The 22,035-nt window shown below is 38.1% G+C and overlaps 1 protein-coding gene across 7 annotated transcripts in view; it reads right to left on the minus strand.

The window, feature by feature from the left end:
* The window catches only part of VPS13B (vacuolar protein sorting 13 homolog B), a 921,287-nt gene that overhangs the window by 166,653 nt on the left and 732,599 nt on the right, over positions 1–22,035 (minus strand). For 6 of the 7 annotated variants that reach the window (XM_073330465.1, XM_073330462.1, XM_073330464.1 and 3 more), the window contains exon 35: positions 400–537. In XM_073330465.1, the coding sequence (XP_073186566.1) occupies positions 400–537 (138 nt within the window). Of the gene's footprint in view, positions 1–399; positions 538–22,035 lie in introns of those variants that run through there. The other variant, XM_073330468.1, reaches the window with a different exon arrangement.

The following is a 22,035-nucleotide window of genomic DNA, read 5'->3' on the forward strand; positions in this document are numbered from 1 at the left end:
CGTCTAAAAATGACTTTAAACAAGTCTTTTTACACGTGCCATACATTTTACAGTCTCACTGCTTTCCAAAGGCTAGAGGCAGGTATTTTGGGTTCTACTAGAAATCTACAAATTTGAAATTTCTAGGGGTTTAAGGCTCCAGTGTCTAGTCCTCAAAGATAAGACGTTTACCCGGCCCTAAATCTGTCACTTTAATTCTGTTCAACCTGGACCTCTCTCCAGTGTAGTTTTTGGCAAAAATAAATAAATAAATAAAATAATTTTTTTAAAAAAATCCACATTTATGGAGAAAGAAGGAAACATTTTTCTGGAATGTTCATTTACAAAGAAATGATGACTCTATATGCACACACTGATTACATTACAAAATTCAAATTTGATCAAAAGTGCACCACTTACCTGGCCCATTGAGAAAGTCTTTAATTTGCAGTGTGATGAGAGGAGGTGGAATACCACTGTTAGCATCTATCTCTCCTGCTACTGTCTGTAGCCAAACCTTGCAGTAATCAAGAGCTTCTGGAAGTGTCTTTCCAGGATCTGCAGATGATAAGATAATCATCATGTTTATTAATGATATGCTAGTAGTGTGATTAAATAGAACAGGGGAAGCAAAACAAAACAAGGTTAAGCATATACACATGACTATAGCATTTATATACTATTTTATATGCAGTATTTGTAGTCATATACACAAAGCTGGTATACCTGCATGTACATTAGTGTGTGTATATGTATATATAACAGAGTACATTACAATAATTATACTTAATTTGTAATGTGTGTAATAAAAGCCAAATACTATATTAGTAAATATAAAAAGATTTGACATGGCTGTTCTTAGTATCTGTTCAGTTTAGCTTAACTGCTAGGAACATTTTCCTTATTCTTCCTAAAACGTATGAGCTAAAAGTTGCTATTAGTGAAAATTAAACCTTTACTAGTTACTACTTCTAGATTTTCTTTGCATCATAGTAAACACAAACAACAGAAAGCACAAATTATACAGAAGTCTAAAAGATCAGAACATTACATGCTCAAGTATGCAATGTAGTTATTTAGAGTTTCACTGACATTGCAGTCACTTTTTACTGCTAGGCTTTTGAAGTTTACTTCAGTAGCGCCTGCTGCAGGTATCCTTTAATGGTATTCCCTTGTCAATCCTTAATATTCACGATTGTGAATAAAAGGTCAAATTAACTTTTGCTCAGTGCTGTGTATTTCTTCACTTTCTGGCTCCCACAGATGACAAAAAAACATGACCAGATTATTTTTAGTCTTTGGCAATCCACAGAATTTTTTTGTAATAACTCTATTAAAAAAGTAACTGCTGAATTTTGGCATTTCATGATTTTTTAAAAAGTCTAAATATTCACAGTTTTTCTTTAGTTCCAAGAAGTTTCTCTCTCTGATTTTATGATCACAGAATGCCCTGCTGGCCTTTGCCCCTTTCTATTTCGTAATATTTTTTTTGCCATCGAGTTCATCTCATTTTTAGTTAATTTGAAAAGTGTTACTATAATTTTATTTATCTTGAGTTTTACTGATGGGATTCCTTTCAAGATCAGCATTTACATACCCACCATTATAGTCAACATATGGTAATATAGTATCACAGTCATATGTGATCTGGGTATATAAAGTCAGCCTTGGAATTTGTATTACTTGACCTTATCATGTGATTCATATAAAACTTGGCACATATGAACCTTATGTGATTTCAAAGAACAGACGGAAACCGATTGATCGTGACTTTAGATCTATATAGAAAAGATCAAAAGTTAGCACATTCTTCTGCTTTTATTTGATCAATTTTCGGGCAAGCAATGACTTTAGAGCAGTGTATGTACTGTGTGGTATTTACATTACAGACAAAATTCTTTTTTTTTCTTTACTTTGTTCCCACTATCCATTTATAAAGTCACTTCTCAACAGTTATTTTAAGAGCTCTTCATTCCTGATCACTCCATACAGTATACATGTACTTTGTCCATTTGGATTTCTGCATTTTCTATGGTTATTATACTTCCTCTTTAATTTTGCTGAACAGTATGGTATGTGTATTCCTTCATATATTATTAGCTCTTCAGGGAAAGAGTGTGTCTTTCTCTGTGTCTAAACAGTGCCTAGCATAGTACAAATAATATGCAAATGAGTAAATAATAAATAACAATAGATTTTTTTATTACTATCTAGGTTGGTATGTCACAGTTTATAAATTATCTACATTCTTGTATTCTCATTTCCTTATTCTAAATGCACAGCTTCAGAACAACTCACAACAATAAGGTTTCTGCAGAAACTACTGTTACTTCCAAATACTCTTCTTGTTCTAAACATTGCGGTATAGAACCAAAACAATAATGACAAAGTCTTATTTTTTGTACTAACTGTCCATTATATGGTTACTAACATCATACAAATGTCAGTTATCACATAATGAAAACCTTGTAAAAATTACAGTATATAACGCAATGAATGTCACTGATCTATATAAACTGACAGGTATGTATTGTTGCTAAAATAAATCTGCAAATTTTGTCCACCTTTTCTGTTGCTTAATACTTATATGCATTTTTCTATGATCCACCTAAAGAAATATTTATACTATAAAATGCCTAACTCTTTACATATGAAGATATCCAACAAAATAGATGAAAAGTGTTAACATATGGGAAAGCTCTTTGATTACATACTAGATATACAAATGCAGCTCAAGGTGCTTGAAACTGCAGGATACTATTCATGTTCATCAGGGATTTTGAATTCTCCCAATAGCCTAAAAGATCCATATGATGCCAAACCAGGATCATTAATGAAGTTCTTAAGTACTGTAATGAGAAGAAAACTAGGACTGAAAGACTGCAAAGTTAAGATTGGGTGGTGACATAAGTGGGTTATTCAGATGCTCTTTGGTTATTAGGTTACAGACCTAAAAGTGGCAATTCTTCAACAAAAAAACTTCAAAACCAGACTCCAACGAGAGACTGCTGAATTGGAATTAATTTGCAAACTGGATACAATTAACTTAGGCTTGAATAAAGACTGGGAGTGGATGTGTCATAACACAAAGTAAAACTATTTCCCCATGTTTATTCCCCCCCCCCCGTTCCTCAGACGTTCTTGTCAACTGCTGGAAATGGCCCACCTTGATTGTCACTACAAAAGGTTTTTTTCCCCCAGCTCTCATGCTGGTAATAGCTCACCTTGCCTGATCACTCTTGTTAGAGTGTGCATGGTAACACCCATTGTTTCATGTTCTCTGTGTATATAAATCTCCCCACTGTATTTTCCACTGCATGCATCTGATGAAGTGAGCTGTAGCTCACGAAAGCTTATGTTCAAATAAATTTGTTAGTCTTTAAGGTGCCACAAGTACTCCTTTTATTTTTTCAGATGCTAATATTGAGTAACTGGAGTGAGCAACAAAAATTACCAGGAAGCGGGACAGATTAATTTATGAGGAAAGGTAAAAGGAGTAAAATATGAGTTGCTTGACTGAGGTACAATCTAAGGAGGAAAACAGTGTACAAATATCTGTAGGGTTAAACACCAAGGAAGGAATAAATCATTCAGCATGCCACAGAGGGTATAAATTATCACAGAAATAATGGAATGAAATTTAGAAGAGAGAAATTTTAGGCTGAATATTAAAGAACTTCCTGATGGTGAGATCTATTAGAATATAGAACAATCTCTTCAGGGAACTGGTGGAAACACTATAGTTTAGAATGTTTAAAAATAGAAGAAAACACTATAAAATGTACACTGGGGAACAACTATGGGAACACTAGGGAACAACTATGCATTGGCAGGGAACTAGGCTAGATGAAGTACTATAATAGGTCATTGCCACCTCCATTTCCTATGATACCCTCAAAAATCAACACTCTGATTTGGATTTAATAAAAGCCTTTGGAAGTCAGAGGGATGGAGATGTGAGTAAAAAGGAGAGGGCAGGATAACTACTGAGGAACCAGTGGGGGCAGGAAGGAAGGGGAAAGCGAAAGGGCTGAAAAGTGGACAGGAGAAGATGAAACACAAAAAGAGGGAAAAGAGAGAAGAGAGTCAGAAATGTTATCTGCTGCATGATATGATAGATTACTCTGTGGCATTAAAGATAAAAAGCATATGAATAACTATTATGCATTGACAGCCAAGATGGTAATTTTGAGACACTGAGAATCAGAGGCTCTGTCAACTGAAAATGAAGGGATTACGTCTTTGCCAGAAGCTGCCTCCTATAGAAAAAGTCTGATATAGGATTCACCATGATGAGAGTGAAACAAAGGTACGTAAGAATTGCCATAGTAGATCAGACCCAGTATGGAAATAGTCCAGGATCCTGTCTGATGGGGGTCAGTACCAGATATGTCAGAGGAAGAAACCCTGAAGTAAACAAATGTGGTTATCCTGTTCCCAATGAAAAACTCGTTCTGATCCCTAATAGGTAGAAATGGGCTTAAACTCTGATACATGAGGTTTTATATCCTTTCCAAAACTCTTATTTTAGAATTAACTAATGATAGATAACATTACTGTTATCAATAAATCCAAACCCTCTTTGAATCTCATTAAGTTCTTGGCAATGATACCATGTGCTATCTAATACGCTGTTGTGCTTTTTTCACTTTTGAATTTTTAGACTTTTGATTTCACAGAATGCCCCCTCAATTCTTGTGTTATGAGACAGGTAAAAAACAGGAACTCTTGATTAGAGGTGGGCGGGAAAAGGTAATTCTATTTTATGGAGGATTTAACTATTTCTAAAACTGGTTTCATTTGTGGGACAAAACCCAAATATTTCAAAATTATTTGGGAAAGGGAAAGGAACCTGGGCTCTCAGAGCGTGAACTGCCAAGGAGCCCTGAGCCTGGGAGTTTGGCAGCTGGGACTCTCAGGACCTCCAGGCTCACCATCAGCTTGCCAGGCAGGCTGCCAAGAAGCTGGGTCGCAAGCTGGCAGGAAATCAGGCAGATTTTTGTTTTAACTTTGGTAAAATAGAACTATCGCCACAAAACGTTTTGATTTTGATGAATCCGCAAATTCCCATGGAAAAAAAACATTTTGTCAGTATTTCTCCAGCCAGCTCTATTCTTGGTCTATCTTCTCTATAAAATTCATTATTTTGTATTCTTTTATTGTATCCCTTCTTATTCATCTCCTTTCAGTCTCTCTCTGGCTAACAGATAGGTCTCAATCTTTAACTGTAAATGAGGAATCGTCACTGTGTGGGTCTGTTTCGCGTCGGGTCCTACCTGGGTCAGTTCTTGGCCCTATTTAATATCTTTATCAATGACCTGGAAGAAAACGTAAAATCATCACCGATAAAGTTTGCAGATGACACAAAAATTGGGGGAGTGGTAAATAATGAAAAGTACAGATTACTGATGCAAAGTGATCTAGACTGCTTGGTAAACTGGGTGCAAGCAAACAATACGCATTTTATTATAGCTAAATGTAAATGTATACATCTGTGAACAATGGAAGTAAACCATACTGGCAGGATGGGAAGCAGTGTTTCTGAAAAAAAATCTGGGGGCTGTGGTGGATAAACAGGTGAACTTGAGCTCCCAGTGTGATGTTGTGGCCAAATGTGCTAATGGAATTCTGGAATGCATAAACAGGGGAATCTTGTGTAGGTGCAGAGAGGTTATTTTAGTTCTGTATTTGGCACTGGTACAACCACTACCAGAATATTGTGTCCAGTTCTGGTGTCCACAATTCAAGAAGGACGTTGACGAATTAGAGAGGAGCCACAAGAATGATTAAAGGATTAGAAAACATGCCTTACAAAGACAGACTCAAGGAACTTTATCTATTTAGTTTACCAAAGAGAAGGTTCATGCATAACTTGACTACAGTCTATAAAAGTACATACATAGGAAACAAAAATTTAATAATAGGCTCTTCAACCTAGTGGAGAAAGGTGTGTAACACAATCCAATGGCTGGAAGTTGAAGCTATACAAATTCAGAATGGAAATAAGGCGTAAATTTTTAACAGTGAGAATAATTAACCATTGGAACAATTTATCAAGAGTCATGGTGGATTTGCCATCACTGACAATTTTTAAATCAAGATGGGGTGTTTTTCTAAAAGATATGCTGTAGATATTATTTTGTGGAAGTTCTATGGCATGTGCTATACAGGAAGTCAGACTAAATGATCACAATGGCCTGTTCTTGCCTTAGAATCAATGAATCTATGAATGAGAGAGTTGTCCATGCCCCTAATCATTCTCACTGTCTATTTGTGAGCTTTCTCTACTGCTGCAACATCCTTTTTGAAATGTGGTGACCAGTACTGCACACAGTATTCCAGATTAGGGAAAGCTGTTGATTTGTATAATAGCATTATAGTGTTTTCTGTGTTACTCTCAATCCCATTGTTTATACCTTCTAATATTTTGTTTGCTTTTTGGACTGCAGTTGCACATTGTGCAGAGGTCTTCACCGAGTTGTCTGCACTGATGCCCAAGTCCTTTTCCTAAATTGATACTGTTAAGCTGTGTACAATGTATGAGTAATTCAGATTTGAATTTCATCTGCCATTAATCTTACACAGAAACATGGGTTAGAATATTTTAAATTTAAAGGACCTGTCATACTTTCCAGCACAAACACCTGTTTAAGGGGAAAAAACACTATAAAATTGACCTCACAGACTGTCCATGGTATTCTCCTTTCAAGTGTGTATGGGAAATGAATGGCTATGCACACAGTGGAAAAGCCTGGAGAAGGAAATACATCTTGCAATGCATTCTAAGGCCCTTCCTCTGCACATGGGCCCACCTGTGTGGAGCTCTTTACAGTACAAAGGTCTAAATGTGACCAGAAGTAGGTTTAAAAGTGTTTCTAGTAGGAGAGAAATCCTGCCTTTATTAGTATCTTTCAGTGGGATTTTGGGTAAGTCTTTTAACCTCTCTGGGAATTGTTTTCCTCATCTATAAAACAAGAATAATTAGGGCTGTCAAGCGATTAAAAAAATTAATCGCGATTAATCGTGCTGTTAAACAATCAGAGAATACCATTTATTTAAATTTTTTTGGATGTTTCCTACATTTTCAAATATATTAATTTTAATTACTACACAGAATACAAAGTGGACAGAGCTCACATATTTATTTTTTATTACAAATATTTGCACTGTAAAAAACAAAAAAAATAGTATTTTTCAATTCACCTAATACAAGTACTGTAATGCATTCCCTTTATCATTGAACTTACAAGTGTAGAATTATGTAAAAAAAACAAAACCCAACCTGCATTCAAAAATAAAATAATGTAAAACTTTAGAGGCTACAAGTCCACTCCGTCCTACTTCTTGTTCAGTCAATCACTCTGACAAACAAGTTTGATAACAATTTGCAGGAGATAATGCGGAAAATACAGAACCCAAACTACCACAAAAGAAAATCAACCTTCTGCTGGTGGCATCTGACTCAGATGATGAAAATGAACACGCGCCGGTCCGCTCTGCTTTGGACCATTATTGAGTAGAACCTGCTATCAGCATGGACGCATGGAACCACCATGGAATGGTGGTTGAAGCATGAAGGGACATATGAATCTTCAGAGCATCTGGCATGTATATATCTTGCGACGTTGGCTAAAACAGTGCCATGCAAATGCCTGTTCTCACTTTCAGGTGACATTGTAAATAAGAAGCAGGCAGCAGTATCTCCCATAAATGTAAACAAACTTGTTTGTCTTAGCGATTGGCTGAACAAGAAATAGGACTGAGTGGACTTGTAGGCTCTAAAGTTTTACATTGTTTTGTTTTTGAGTTTTGCAGTTATGTAACAAAAAAAATCAATATTTGTAAGTTACACTTTCACGATAAAGAGATTGCACTGCAGTCCTTGTAATGAGCTGAATTGAAAAATACTATTTCTTTTGTTTATCATTTTTACAGTGCAAATATATGTAATCAAAAATACTAATATAAAATCAGCTCTGTACACTTTGTATTCTGTGTTGTAATAGAAATCAATATATTTGAAATTATTTAACAGTAAGAGTAATCACTATTTTTTTGAGTTAATCGTATAAGTTAACTGCAATTAATCGACAGCCCTAAGAATACCTCACAGATGTTGTGAGCCTAAATGTATTAGTGTTTGCAATGTACTTTGAGATACTGGGATAGAAGGCTGTTCAGAAGGTCAAAGTATTATTTTCATGTTTTATAACCAATTACATTGTGTACTTAAAAAAGGGAGAATGAAAGACAAAAGACAAATAATTATAAACTAGTGTAGCTAACCAAACAAGGAAAAGGGATTTTATTCAGTATAAATAAGTTAAATGTTAGAAAATAATTAATTCTATTACTTGATTTATCATTGTAAATTAATTCAGTTATAACAAATCTACATAAAATTTATTCCTATAATTGTCTGTATATTATTTTATGGAGATCATTAAAACGGACAGAGGGTCAGGTTCAATATTAACATTTCAAACCCAAACAACAACATCAGTGTTAAATTTTTTTGCTACCACCACTTTAGGTGAAATTTTTAAAAGTGCCACGGTCATGGAAGACCCTAAGTCCAACTGATTTTCAATGGACATTTCAGCAGGCATTTTTGAAAACTTTATCCTGTATATTAATACATTTAAAGAAAACCACTTTTCACTTTTTAGGATATTAGTTTACTTTCTGTATCTCTCACACCTTGGACTATGAAAGTTTAACAGGTTCACTTTGGTTTATAGTTAGCATTTAGTTAATTTCACATGCAGTTTCTCATGCACTAGCATAATGTGGCAACCTGTTTTGCTTGTAAATGCTAAAGCAGAATGTTTGGTTATTTTATTTGTTTCACTGGCTCCCTCTTCTCTGTTATATCAAACAAACTATCTGTCTTCACTTTCAAGGCCCTCCACAACCTGGCCCCACCCAACTGTGATCTCTGATTCAGTACTGAAAGGTCACCCCCACTTCTGATCAGCCCACGGTGTCAGCTGCCATCTTATTAAATTTTCAAACAAGCAGCTCTGTGCTTTCTCTCATGCTGACTCTCACACCTGGGAGAAGTTCCCCATAAACATCTGCAAAACTACCTCATTATCCTCCTTCAAAACCCTCCATAGACCTCTTTGCCATGATGCCTACTAAAAACTTGACTGCCTATTGTTCTGATCAATATACTCTCACTGTTTTCCTGAACTCTCCTGTTGGTCTGTCTGTATCAGTCTGTTGTCTTGTACTTAGACTGTAAACTCCGTGGGGCAGGGATTGCCTTTTTGTTCTGGGTTTATAAAGCACATAGCATAATGGGGTCCTAGTCCATGACTGGGGCTTCTATAGTAATACAAAATAAATAATAAAAATAAAAATTGTTTTCATTGCAATTTACAGAACAGAAATATGGAAACATTTATAGCAGCTTAAGGCTAAATTCTGGGACATATTTTTCCAAAGCATCCATTGAATACTTTTTGATAGGAAGTTCACAGACTTTTTGAAAAACTCAGGAATGCAGATACCTATGGGAAACTTTAATCCATCTGTTCCAGGTAGTCCAATCTGTGCTTCCCTATAGCCCTAGATGTGGCTGTGCTGGAAAGTGAATTTACTCTAAGGGGAACAGGTGGCACTGCAACGGATTTCTTTAAGGATTCTGCCAGCGCCTGGAACTTTAAAATCTTAGTGGCATACCGCAGGAGTCTACCAGCAGAAGCTGCCTGACCTGATCTCATCCCCACCCTATTTTGCTTGAGCACCCACTAAAGCAGGGATCAGAGTAACAGCCGTGTTCGTCTGTATTCGCAAAAAGAAAAGGAGTACTTGTGGCACCTTAGAGACTAACCAATTTATTTGAGCATAAGCTTTCGTGAGCTACAGCTCACTTCATCCGATGAAGTGAGCTGTAGCTCACGAAAGCTTATGCTCAGATAAATTGGTTAGTCTCTAAGGTGCCACAAGTCCGCCTTTTCTTAAAGCAGGGATGAGCCTCTATGTCCACTCTTAGTGGACCCTCGTGCCATCACAGGCCTGGACTGAAATAAACAATGCATTCACTATGATCAAGATTGCTCTTTAGGTGGCCTTATAATGGCTGTTTTTGAAATGGTTCTTTGGAGGAAGTTGGAGAAATTCTGTGCGTAACAAATATTTCTTGGGAAATTTCTTTACTTACAAATTACCAGGCTGCACATTCATCTCTCTAAAAACAAAGAGAAACACACAAACAAACACAAAAAGAAAACATATTTTTCAAAAATGTCCTGGGAATCATGCTTAAGAAATGAGGCTACTAAATCTGGACTGCATTACACAAAATAAAACAAATATGGATTTAAAAATATTTATAAATATATCTAATACTATTATGTTAAAAACAACTGCAGACATTTCTACTTAAATGGGATTGGCCAATAAGCAGTTGTGAGAAATAACAGTGCTGGCAGAAGATGTCACTTTTGTTAGATTTTGTTCCAAGCAGGGTGAGTATGGAATGAAAATGTTGTTTTTACTTTTAAAATAGGAACCTGCTCACAGGTCAGCTCACAAAGCAGCCATTCCCTTTAACAGGAGGTATTAAGCAATCAGTATTATTTATTTTATTAGGATATTTATTTTGATATGAAACTCCTATCCCTGGCTCTCAGAACCACCACAGTAATTAAGATTTACAGTTACAAAAATAAAACTCGGACTAAGCACAAGTGTTTATTGGAACATCCATACACAACCACAATTCTACTTGCCCACAGTTATGACACTGTAACAAGCATCCCCTCCCCCACTAGCTGTGTTGCAGAGGGGTGTGATTTCAGAGAGAGGCTTGGGGGAATGGGAAGTGTTCTTTTGGGGAATGGGACCACCTGTTGCTAGCTCTAGGAGAGGCAGGCACTGCTGTGGGTCGGCTCTGGATGCATTAACATATGTTGGATATATTTCATTATGTGGTCTCACCACGTTCCTTTGGATACCCATGGTGCTACAAAATCAATAGTAACCCTTTCAGACAAACAAGGACATATTGTTTTCCTAGTTGTTTTTCTTTAGCATCAAAGACATTTATAAATAAAAAATGAGAAAGAAAAACATATATCCTGCTGAAGAAGATTTTGCGACGAATATCAGACATGCCAACACTAAATCTCACTCACTTTTCCCTATCCATACACGTTTCTTACTTTTTTCTCCCACTATAAATTGCCTGTGAGAAATATCTGCACTTTCACTTTTAAAAATTAGCTGTCTGCAAAAAGGACAGGATAGACTTTTCTGGCCTTACTGCATTCTAATGCTTTTCAAGACCTCTCACAAATTTAAGACATATACAAGGTTTACTGTGTCAGTTTGGATTTCTTTGGACTAATAATGACTCAAGATGTCTATTTTGCTTACAAGCTGAAGGTGAAAACATTTAATGTCTACAACATTTTATGACTACAACGTCACATAGTTCCACTTGCTACATGACATAGCTGCCACGATAAAAATAAATGAATAACTGTAAATGTTTCCCTCTTTCTCCAAAACTATATAATGACTCCCCTATGCCTCTCCTCCCCTACCCAAAATTTACACTGGTGTTAGTAATTCGGTGACAGGTTTAAGGTACGACATCACAAACAATAATGGCTAGAAACAGGTGCTTTATCCCATTTCAGAACTGAGAATCTCTCTTTCCCAGTTCTATAAGTCTTTTGCTCTTAGCTCTGGCTTACATGATATTAGACTTTCAAATCATTATATTATGATGTAAAGAAAAGTTATTTTAGATTAATTTTGGAGGTTTTTAAAAATTACTGCATAACCTTTACACATGGAACAGGCTGCAGTTGGAATCTAGATTTAGTCAGTTTTGCACTGCACCTGCTCAGATTAGAATCCACTCAACCTTAGACCCATATTAATTAGCCAATCGGGTACATGTAAGCACTAGGCAAACCAGAAAATAGGACAGATATATTGTCCTGACATATGGATAGAATTGTACTGAATGGCCTACTTTCATTCTGCCTCAAAGTTAAATGATAACATAAATAAAAATAGTTACAACAACATTTAGTTTTTCTATACTGTCTTTCTTCCTCTTCTTCCATATTATAAATGGAGAAACTGAGATGGGAAGATCACAGAGCCAGTCAGGACAGAACCAGGAACAGAGCTCAGTTCTCTGGACTCAGTCTCCGATGCCCTATGCACTGGGCCAAAGTACCTTTCAAATGAGTTGGTTATCTCTTAATGAATAAGGATGATTTAACATAGCATTTAAGCATAAGTTTAAGTGCTTTGCGGGGTGACATGATGAAAGTCCACATAACACTGCACTAATTAGCATATTTGGCAGCATTCATAACAGAGAAGCCAAGAGTTGAAGAGGCATGACACCAGAATTACCCTCTACGCGGTAGATTTGCTCCATCAAGAGCAGGATTAATTCACCCTGGAAATGAAATACTGGAAAGTCTGCACTAGTGATGTCTGTGCCATACCTATTCTGTGCATGGATTGTAGGTGTCACAAAAATCTATTAGCTGTACTTATTCTCTTACTTTGCAACCTGGGTATTTTGATATATGGTTCCAAATTCACCATGGGCAAAATAGAGTTTGTTTGTTTATTTCACACAATACTCCAGTTGAGGCCTTATCATCATGGCAAATTTTGTCAGAAAATGTTTACATTTTGGGGAAGCTGTTCAAAAGTCTGATATCTGAGAAATTGTTTTGGGGTGCTTGATTAATGGGCAGAGGACAGGTGTGGTGGTCAACAGTTCCTGGTAAATGCAATCGTTATGGCTTTCCAGTTTATCATGTGGACAGAGCTTGACAAATATTGAAAAATACTTTTGCTAACATTTTGTTTAATGAATCACTTGATGATTAATTGTTCTGTTCATTCCCTCTGAGACACCTGGCATTGGCCACTCTCAGAAGACAGAATACTGGGCTAGATGGATCTTTGGTCTGATCCAGTATGGCCATTCTTATGTTCTTATAGTTTTTAAAGTTGAGAATATTCACTAATTATTCATACCATTCCATAAACAGTATGACTAATGAAAAATAGATGTGTTAAATACATTATTGGAACAGCACCACAAAATTAATCAAATAAATTATTCAATGAGTATGACTTGACTGTGTGTTTATACCATACCACATACACCACAGGTAATATCCATGTGATGTATTGTGGAACCATATTATAAATTAATTTATCATGCATGTATAATCACCTCACTGTTGTCTGGCAACTATTAGTCTTAATTTATTTCCCTGGGGATTTACAACATTCTGAACCCCTGAGTCATCATTGTTATCTAAATCAATCTGCACAAGAAACATTTCTGTGTTGTTTTACAAATGCAGATATCCCACAAAATTACACTCACGTGAGGATGGACAAAATTCAGGTTTGGAGCTTTTCTACACATGAACATGTCTCAGGAGCTATACTGCATGAGAAATGAGAGATTTCTAGTTTCATAATAGAATCCTACTCTTGCTTACTCTCCTACAAGATTCTGAAATGATGGACTTTAACTGTATTCTTTTTTTTTTTCCTGTAGAAGGCCTATAAATTATTTTATAGGTTTTTACAAACCCTGAGCCCAGTACAGCTGGATTAATAGTAACTATGGGGCCTGCCTGTACAGGGATACAAAAATATACTCAATCCAATCTTTCAAAACATTCCTAAAATAGTTTTCTGTAACATAGATGGTATATATGAAATGCACAATGGGTTTGGGGGTGCATAATGTTTTTACTGGCATTTATTTGGGGTGCCTGCATAACTCACTCATAGTTCTGCCAGTTGTGAGTAATGGGGACATTGCAAATGAATGCCAAGAAAAAATTTATAGCACACCATCACGCATGTCTCTTTCTTTCTGTATATATATTATACACACACACACACAAATATAAACTGTACCTCTACTAGAAAGATTTAATGAAAACAGCACTCATTTGTAAGATGTAATTTAAACACTTTTCCAACAATCCCTGATATAGGAAGGAATACAGTAAATGGCTGTACAGAGAAAACAGAAGCTAATTGGCTTCCTTCAATAAACTTTATATTGTTCTTTTATTTTGAAGATACATGCATGTCTTTCAGTCAAAACTGTTAGCAGGTGGTCAGAATATGTCAAAGAAATTCGCCTGAATATCAATCATACCAACTGACTGCAGTAGTTTAACAAATGTGGTGCAAAGCTCCCGATGCTATATTTTATGGCAGTAAATAATGTAGTTCATGGCAAATTGCCCTCAAAAAACGTGTGGTAGATCCCAGAAATAAAAATAATTTGAAAAACCACCATGTTACCACATTGGGATGATGGTGTTAATCATGAGTGATGGAACCATGAGTTATAAATATGGTAGGTCTTCCCAAAGAAGAGGCACTACAAACTTTATATCACAGCACTATCACCTATTTTATTTAAGCCATATACTGGTTTTATTTTGGTATCTTTTTATGCTTTTATGATGGGATTTTCAAGAGAATTTATGGCCATTAGGCACTGGGAGTTGGGTGCCTAACTCTTTTATACTCCTTTGGAAATCCCACCCTTTACTTTTAGACACTAAGGACTAGAGCTGTTTGAATAACTGATTTTTCAGTTAGCTCGTAGTTCTAAAAAATGGAAAAAACTTTTCTTTCTGGGTCGACTTGCAACTGAAACATATTGGAATTTTTGGCAAATTGAAAAGTCAGAAAAAATTCATTTTGGGTTGATTGAAATGTTTTCTTCCAATTTCAGACATTTTTAAACTTTTTATTTGTTTTTAAATAAAAGCAAAGGAAACTTGGAAATGAAGGATTAGAGTCACAAAACTCAAGAAAAGGAGCAAGAAGTGGTGCTGATACTGCTCCCTTACACCTAATAGTCCAGTGGATAGGGCATTCACTAAGGACATGGGAGAGACTGGTTTGAATCCCTGTCTGGAACAAGAACTTGAACATAGGTCTTCTACATCCAGGTGAGTGCCCAAATCACAAAATTATTGACTATTCTGGAGTGTGTTTTTCTCAATTACTCCTCTTCAAATTGTTCCACTTTGTAATTGTAAATAATTAAATATTATTTGGGCCTGTCAAGGTTCCCTTCCCACTCTGAACGCTAGGGTACAGATGTGGGGACCTGCATGAAAAACCTCCTAAGTTTATCTTTACCAGCTTAGGTCAAAACTTCCCCAAGGTACAAAATATTCCACCCTTTGTCCTTGGATTGGCCGCTACCACCACCAAACAAATACTGGTTACTGGGGAAGAGCTGTTTGGAAACGTCTTTCCCCCCAAAATACTTCCCAAAACCTTGCACCCCACTTCCTGGACAAGGTTTGGTAAAAAGCCTCACCAATTTGCCTAGGTGACTACAGACCCAGACCCTTGGATCTTAAGAACAATGAACAAACCTCCCAACACTTGCACCCCCCCCTTTCCTGGGAAATGTTGGATAAAAAGCCTCACCAATTTGCATAGGTGACCACAGACCCAAACCCTTGGATCTGAGAACAATGAAAAAGCATTCAGTTTTCTTACAAGAAGACTTTTAATAGAAATAGAAGTAAATAGAAGTAAAGAAATCACCTCTGTAAAATCAGGATGGTAGATACCTTATAGGGTAATTAGATTCAAAACACAGAGAATCCCTCTAGGCAAAAACTTAAGTTACAAAAAAGATACACAGACAGAAATAGTTATTCTATTCAGCATAATTCTTTTCTCAGCCATTTAAAGAAATCATAATCTAACACATACCTAGCTAGATTACTTACTAAAAGTTCTAAGACTCCATTCCTGGTCTATCCCCGGCAGAAACAGCATATAGACAGACTGAGACCCTTTGTTTCTCTCCCTCCTCCCAGCTTTTGAAAGTATCTTGTCTCCTCATTGGTCATTTTGGTCAGGTGCCAACGAGGTTACCTTTAGCTTCTTAACCCTTTACAAGTGAGAGGAGCTTTCCCCTGGCCAGGGGGATTTCAAAGGGGTTTACCCTTCCCTTTATATTCATGACAGGGCCAGAGACAGAGAATGACTTGCTGGTGGTTATGGCACTCCCTTGAGAAGGGGGATACCAGAGTTCCAGTCCCTGCTCCAAGCAACACTTAATTATTTATACAAAGTGGAACCACTCAAACAGCAGAGATTGAGAAAGACCCACCCCAGAACACCTACAGCCTCATGATCAGGCCAATTACCTGGGAGGCAGGAGACCTGTGTGCAAGTCCTTGCTCCAGAGCAGGGAATAAAACCTCTATCTCCCAGTGATCTAACCACTAGGCTGTTAGATGTGTGTGTACGTGCGTGTAAGTGCGCGCACACTGTCAGAGTTTTGTGAACGGTGCCTAATGGTATGTCTACACTGCAATTAGACACCTGCGGCTGGCGTGTGCCAGCTGACTCAGGCTCACGGGGCTTGGGCTAAGGGGCTGTTTAATTGCAGTGTAGACATTCGGTCTGGGACCCTCCAACCTCATGGGCTCCTGGAGCCTGGGCTCCAACCCAAGCCCATACATTTACAGTGTAATTAAACAGCCCCTTAGCCCCATCCCTGCAATGCTGAGTCAGCTGGCCTGCGCCAGCCGTGGTTTTTTAACTGCACTATAGACATACACAATCTCCTTGTGAATCTAGCCTGACAATGTTGAAACAAGAAAAGGAGTACTTGTGGCACCTTAGAGACTAACCAATTTATCTGAGCATGAGCTTTCGTGAGCTACAGCATCCGATGAAGTGAGCTGTAGCTCACGAAAGCTCATGCTCAAATAAATTGGTTAGTCTCTAAGGTGCCACAAGTACTCCTTTTCTTTTTGCGAATACAGACTAACACGGCTGTTACTCTGAATGTTGAAACAGCTCACTTCGATGTTTCAGAAATTTTCTTTTTCTTCCACCAAAATGATTAGCCAAAATCAGCATAAATTTGTTTTGATCAACCTGAATCTGCATTTTAGGTGAAAAAAAGATATTGTCTGAAATATTTTTCCCAGCTCTACGAAGCACCTGATTCTTCTTCATTAAAGTTAATGAAATTTTTAATATTGACTTTAGTGGAGGAGAATCAGGTCCTATGTTCTGCCCTGACACAATCTCCCCCTCTCCCTACTGGGTAAGAAGATTGATGGCACCAGCAGTGGAAAAGACAGCTCAGAAAGAAGTGGGAGAGTGCATTCCTGGGAATGTACCTCTGGGTTCCTCCTCCTCCAAGGGCTCCCTGCCTCCCATTCTCCTGCAAGGAGGAAGCTGGGAACTCGTGGCCCCATTGGCTCCCCAATACTTCATAAGCTTAAACCTCTTCCCAGGGTGTGGGGGAGGGGCGGGGGGCTCTTGTTCCCTTTAGCTTCCCTCCCTGTATTCATAGTATAGGGACAGTGTTTTTAGGATGCCGACGATCTAATCCATCACGTGTTTGGGGATCAGTAGGAATTTTTGCCATTGGGCCAAACTGGCAGAGACTAGGTAGATTTTTTCACCTTCTTCACAGCATCATGGAGAAACAGTTTTGTTAAAGCTAGTAGGACTTAGAAATTAGTATTAGGAATTTTGACAGGTTTCAGAGTAGCAGCCGTGTTAGTCTGTATTCGCAAAAAGAAAAGGAGTACTTGTGGCACCTTAGAGACTAACCAATTTATTTGAGCATAAGCTTTCGTGAGCTACAGCTCACTTCCTCAGATGCATATCGTGGAAACTGCAGCAGGCTTTATATATACACAGAGAATATGAAACAATACCTCCTCCCACCCCACTGTCCTGCTGGTAATAGCTTATCTAAAGTGATCATCAGGTGGGCCATTTCCAGCACAAATCCAGGTTTTCTCACCCTCCACCCCGCCACACAAATTCACTCTCCTGCTGGTGATAGGAATTTGTAATGTTAGGAATCACAACAGGTGGCCAGTGTCCTATACAGATAAAGGCCAAAAGGGTAGATCTCAAGTCTTTGCAGACCGAGGTCCCCACTTGGTAATCTCTACCCCCCCACTTGTGGATGGAGGGAGAGAGAATTCAGAACTGAGCTATGTTCTAGGAGTAGGCTGGAGAGGGTCTACCCTGAGTTATTGGTTATAAGGTGGGAGCCCTGTATTCCCAAACTCGACCCACCAAAGTGCCTGGTATATGAGAGACAGGGCAGGTGGGCATATAACATCCTTCCATAGTGGTAATTAATAAAGTTGTGGCCTTCCTCTTAATTCCATCTAGGTCTATCTTCATTCACCTGAATGTCCTGATCAAAAATGCACAGTTCTCATTAAGTCAACGTTAGTGGTACATGAGTATCTGAGGGTCTGTTTTAGATCTAAATAATGCATTGATATAATTTGATATGAAGAGATGAAGAATAATATCAGTTCATAAAGGGCTTGAATTTGATCACTTCATCTCATTTGGCCTATCTTTCCTCAAACAGTTCAGCCATTAATCTGACACAGGCAGGAAGTTATTACAGTTCTCTTCATTGCTTTCCTCTGGTCAACCACATCTCTATAGATGGTATTTGGTTTTGAAACTATATTGATGAACTATCATTTAGTGGCAGAAGTCACCAAAAATTCTAAAATAATTTTTTAATTATTATGGTTTTTAAAATGCAGACTTTAAAAAAAGCCAAATAAGACAGCAAAATTACTGTTTATTGATTGCTCTATGTTTGCAGTAACTACTACAATGTGCTCACCACACATTGGGAGGGAGGGGTCTTGTCTGCCCAGAAGAAAATGGATGTTGCCCCTTTAAGGGCCCCCTTACAACAGGGATCGAGGGGGTGGGGAGGGAAATTTACAGGAATGGACAGGAAGGGCACGAAGCAGCTGAGTCCAGACCTTCCTGCTGACTGGAAGAACTTGGGGGTATTTATACTCTATGCAGCTCTGGATAAAACCTCTTTTACTGGGATTGGGCAGGCAGCACCACCCTGAAATCTGCAAAAGGACTGGGTTTCCTCATGACCTGCTGCAGGCATTACGCCAGTCACCCTTTTCAATGGGGTCTGGGAAGGAATTTTTCCCTCACTGCCAGTTTGGGCAAGATGGGATAGTTTATTTGCCCTCCCCAAAGAAGGTCTAGACCCAGAGGAATGAAGTTGGGGAGTTAGATTATAATACAACAACTTAGTGTCTAAAATTTGTGGCAGATGTCCAGTGCAGGTGTTCATTATGGAAAGGATATGGATAGCATATAAAATGGACTGGAAAAGGATTTGAAGGAAAGTATCCCTTAAGGAAGATGAGGAAGGAGGGTTTGGGGCTACTAAGCATCTGGTACAGTTTGGAGCCAACTCTCCTCTTTTTTTAGCCCCCTTTAAGAGAGCTGAGGAAGGAAGGCTTAGGGTTCCTACACCTGGAACATTGGGAAGCTAACTTCACTCTCCTTTTATAGCCCCCTTTCATCCCACACGAGGGGGGGGCAGCAAGGTGTCAACAGAAGTGGATGTAGAACAAATGGATAAATTAAACAGTAATAAGTCAGCAGTACCAGATGGTATTCACTGAAGAGTTCTGAAGGAACTCAAATATGAAACTGAAGAACTACTAACTGTGATACGTAACCTATCGCTTAAATCTGCCTCTGTGGTACATGACTGGTGGACAGCTAATGTGATTGCCAATTTTAAAAAGAGTTCCAGAGGCAATCCTGGCACTATAGGCCGGTAAGATTAATTTCAATACCAGACAAATTGGTTGAAACTACAGTAAAGAACAGAATTATCAAACACATAGATGAACAAAATATGTTGGGGAAGAGTTAACATGGCTTTTGTAAAGGGAAATCATGACTCAGTGATCTAATAGAATTCTTTGAGCAGGTCAACAAGCCTTAGACAAGGGTGATCCAGTTAACATAGTGTACTTGGTCTTTCAGAATCCCCTTGACAAGGTCCCTCACCAAAGGCTCTTAAGCAAACCAAATAGTCATGGGATAAGAGGGAAGGTCCTCTGATGGATCAGTATCTGGTTTAACAGATAGAAAACAAAGGGTAGGAATAAATGGTCTGTTTTCACAGTGGCAGGGTCTCCCAAGGATCTGTACTGGGACCAGTGCTGTTCAACATATTCATAAATGATCTGGAAAAAGGGGGAAACAGAGACATGGCAACATTTGCCAATGATACAAGATTACGAAAGATAGTTAAGTCCAAAGGTGATTGTGAAGCATTACAAAGGGCTAGTCTACACTGGCAGTGCTTTAACGTGCCTTGTGTGGTCGCAGTGCAGCTCTAAAAATACCCTGCGCTCTCCCAGCACTCTCAAAAAACCACCTCAATGAGGGGGTAGCTACCAGCTTTCACACCCCTGTTTTTTCACACTCTTGAGCGAGAAAGTTGCAGCGCTGTTAATTGCCAGTGTAGACAAGCCCAAAGTGATCTCACAAAACAGGGTCAATTGGAGACAAAATGGCAGATGAAATTCAATGTTGAATAAATACAAAGTAAGGCACCTTGGAAAACATAATTCCAGCCACACATACAAAATGATGGGTTCTAAATTAACTGTTATCACTCAAGAAAGATCTCGGAGTAATCCTGGATAGTTCTCTGAAAACATCTGCTCAATGTGCAGCAGCAGTCAAAAAAGAATGTTAGGAACCACTAGGAAGGGGACAGAAAATATCACAATGCAGCTATATAAATCCACGGTATGCCTGCACATTGAATACTATGTGCAGTTCTGGTCGCTGCATCTCAAAAAAGATATATTAGAATTGGAAAAAGTACAGAGAAGGACAACACAAATGATTAGGGATATGGAACAGTTTTCATATGAGGAGAGATCAAAAAGACTAGGACTGTTCAGCTTAGAAAAGAGATGACTCGGGGGGGGGGGATATGATAGAGGTCTATAAAATCATGAATGGTGTAGAGAAAGTGAATAAAAACGTGTTATTTACCCCTTCACATAACACAAGAACCAGGGGTCACCCAATGAAATGAATAGGCAGCAAGTTTAAAACAAACGTAAGAAAGTACTTCTTCACACAATGCACAGTGGAACTTATTCCCTGGGGATGTTTTGAAGGCCAAAAATATAACTGGGTTTAAAAAAAATTAGATAAATTCATGGAGGATAGGTCCATCAATGGCTGTTAGCCCAGATGATCAGGGGTGCAACCCCCTGCTCTGGATATCTCTAAACCACTGACTGCCAGAAGTTGAAACTGGACAACAGGAGATTTATCACTCAATAATTGCCCTGTTCTGTTCATTCCATGTGAAGCATCTGGCACCAGCCACTGCTAATAGACAGAATACTGGGCTAGATGGTCCATTAGTCTGACCCAGTATGGCCATTCTTATGTTCTTATCCTGTAAATGGTTCCAGCAACCAGGCATGGCTGGGACCAACTTGGGCATTATAAGTAGTATATCAAGTAGTATACAATAAATATACAGGGAGATCGTCATCACTCTCCCAGCAAAAGTTCTGAGGAATCAAGTGTTTCTTGCAAAGAGATAAGGATAGCAACAGATGGGAAGAGGAGAGGAGAGGAAAATGGTAATTGAAATTAGAAAAACAAAAAAGAGAAGAGAAAAAAAGGTTGGAGATACAGAGCCAGGGAACCTTCTACCTCTTTATGTTCTCACTCTACCATATTCTCTTAGCCATCCAATCTTCCTTTCTTTTCTTTACTGTTTCTTCCTTGAGTTAATCTCTTCCACAGACAACCATTTAAATGCTAGTTAGGTGTTATTTTGCACAGTAACTATTCATTACAGCTGAGTAAAATGTATTTTTTCTTTATGAAACTATTTGAAAATGAAATGTGTTGTATGAAATTTGGTGAGAGAAAAAATAGTGATGTCACCCAGAGCCCTCATCGGATCAATAATCTCCCCAAGGTCGAGGTCTGGAAACAATTTCTTTGGGTAGTCTTGGGTAGTCTTCACCTATATGGGTCCTGATTTGCCCACATTTTGGTCCCTAATATCCTAGTGGGCTAATGGAATGTCTCTTGGCATTCTTGCCCCACTGGCGGTTGGTAGAGGGCAGAATTATAATGCCATTCACAGTAAAAATGTAAGATTGACCATAGTGGGTCAGACCAATGGTCCATTTA

The sequence above is a fragment of the Lepidochelys kempii genome, chromosome 2, assembly GCF_965140265.1.
Source record: "Lepidochelys kempii isolate rLepKem1 chromosome 2, rLepKem1.hap2, whole genome shotgun sequence".
Taxonomy (NCBI): Eukaryota; Metazoa; Chordata; order Testudines; family Cheloniidae; genus Lepidochelys; species Lepidochelys kempii.